General features: G+C 38.9%; 1 protein-coding gene across 1 annotated transcript in view; it reads right to left on the minus strand.

Annotated features, from left to right (window-relative positions):
• The window catches only part of ESF1 (ESF1 nucleolar pre-rRNA processing protein homolog), a 104,317-nt gene that overhangs the window by 54,495 nt on the left and 47,978 nt on the right, over positions 1–1,844 (minus strand). The window contains exon 9 of the mRNA XM_019516246.1: positions 32–193. Within this exon, the coding sequence (XP_019371791.1) occupies positions 32–193 (162 nt within the window). The remainder of the gene's footprint in view (positions 1–31; positions 194–1,844) is intronic.

A 1,844-nucleotide genomic window follows, 5' to 3' on the forward strand; every position in this document is an offset into this window, starting at 1 on the left:
GGGGGGGGGGGGGGGGGGATCAGAAATTTACCTGGAACCCATTTAATCTCCATTTCCATATCATTTTCTTCCCATTTTTTTTCTTTTTCTTGGATACTCTGTAAAAGTTCTCTGTATCTGGCAATTTGTTCTTCATCATCCTTTTGACTTCTCTTGAGTTTGTCATCTTCTGTTTGATGGGCTACATCATGACCTAAAAAAGACAAACTGTAAAACAACTGCAGAAAGTCTCAATCTAGATGTAAGTAAGACTATTTTCAGGCAATACAAAGATCAAATAAGAAAATCAGAAAGTGGAGAGAGGAACTGGATGGCAAAAGAAAGCTGATGAAAGAGTTCTCTATGCCTAAAAATAATTATAATAAAAAACAACCACATTTGGTAAAGCACTTTGAAAATATACTGCTACATAAAACCAAATGAAACCATCTATTTTTGACCACATATTAACTTCAGTTTGTCTCCTGATCCAGAATGAGTGGCCTAAAGCCTCAGAAAGGAGTCAATATTGGAAGTCAGGAGTTCCTACCTAATAGTCCTGTGGCCTGCTGAATGGATCAGTTACAGGATAATTCGTTACAGTACCTCCCGACCTATTTTTTTTGCAATGCATGCATGTGGAAGTGAATGTGAAAAAATAAAATAGCACAAAAAAATAAGTACACTGTCTAGAACTTCAGTTCCCCAGAGACAGCAAGTTAAGCGTGTGCTGCTTTTTCAAGTTTTTCTGGTAATACTCCACCACAACAGACTTTTTTTTTTTTTTTAACATTCTGTGGCATCATTCATTCATGGCCAAGACAAAAATAGAAGATGGTCTGGTGTTCCCTGAAAGTACCTTCCCTTGAAACATTACATGACAGTAACTACTATGAACATCCAGTTCTCACAGACTGTATCCATGGTTGACAGCCCCTGGTCTAGATGTCCAATTGCTGAACTGCATTGAACAGGTAATGCCAGTTGTGATTAGTAAATTGGAATACTGGAAGCATTTCAACTGTACAACTGGGGAGTATTCTACACCCCCAGTTAGTAGCAAGAACTACAATTTGACTTGTGACAAATGTATGCAAGTTGAATTTCATGAGATTTTTTAAAATGCTGCAGCTACTTCACCGACTCTAAACTACAGGCTCTGTGGAGAAAAAAAAAAGCAGGTAGGTGGTACTATTAATATTTGCAGACCAGGAGGTTTGCTGTTTGTTCAAAGGAAGGGCTGATGTGAGAGGCATAAAAAGCAGTTTTTGTGCCCTGAGCAGCAGTGGCAGCTGCCAATCTGTGGCACTTTCCCCAAGTCAGCACCTGGGGTTGAAGCCTCAGTCATCCATCCTTAGTTACATGCTACTGGCTAATACACTTAATACAGTGATACAGTTCCATCATCTAATGCTAGCCTGATGATGTTGTTGCTACTGCTCAGAGGACAATTCCGTACCTGGGACAAAAAAGACATTGCCTTTCAATTAACTGTTTTCCACTTTGGCCATTAGTAGCTAGAAACAGCTCTAAGTGGATTTAATGGTTTGGGAGTAAGGGTTGTGGGGAAGAAGGTATTTTCTTGGGATTAGGGACAGTTCAACAGAGTGAAAAAAGATGTTCTCTTGCTCAAAGAAGCTCACTTATGGTCTTATAGTACACAGTATTAATTGCTATACTGTAATAGGTGTGTTTAATTTGTTTAGCAGAACCACACAAGTAAATGTTTCCCAGTGCTTGACACAGCTGACAGACTGCCTTTCACAACACAGTTCAGTGTTTGCACAATGCCCATTTTGTTTTTGCTTACATCCCACTAAAAGTTTATTGTTACCTAAGAAAGAAAAATTAAGCAGTCATGGTAG

Source organism: Gavialis gangeticus, unplaced genomic scaffold (assembly GCF_001723915.1).
Source record: "Gavialis gangeticus isolate Ggan-Ray unplaced genomic scaffold, GavGan_comp1, whole genome shotgun sequence".
In the NCBI taxonomy this organism is placed as follows: Eukaryota; Metazoa; Chordata; order Crocodylia; family Gavialidae; genus Gavialis; species Gavialis gangeticus.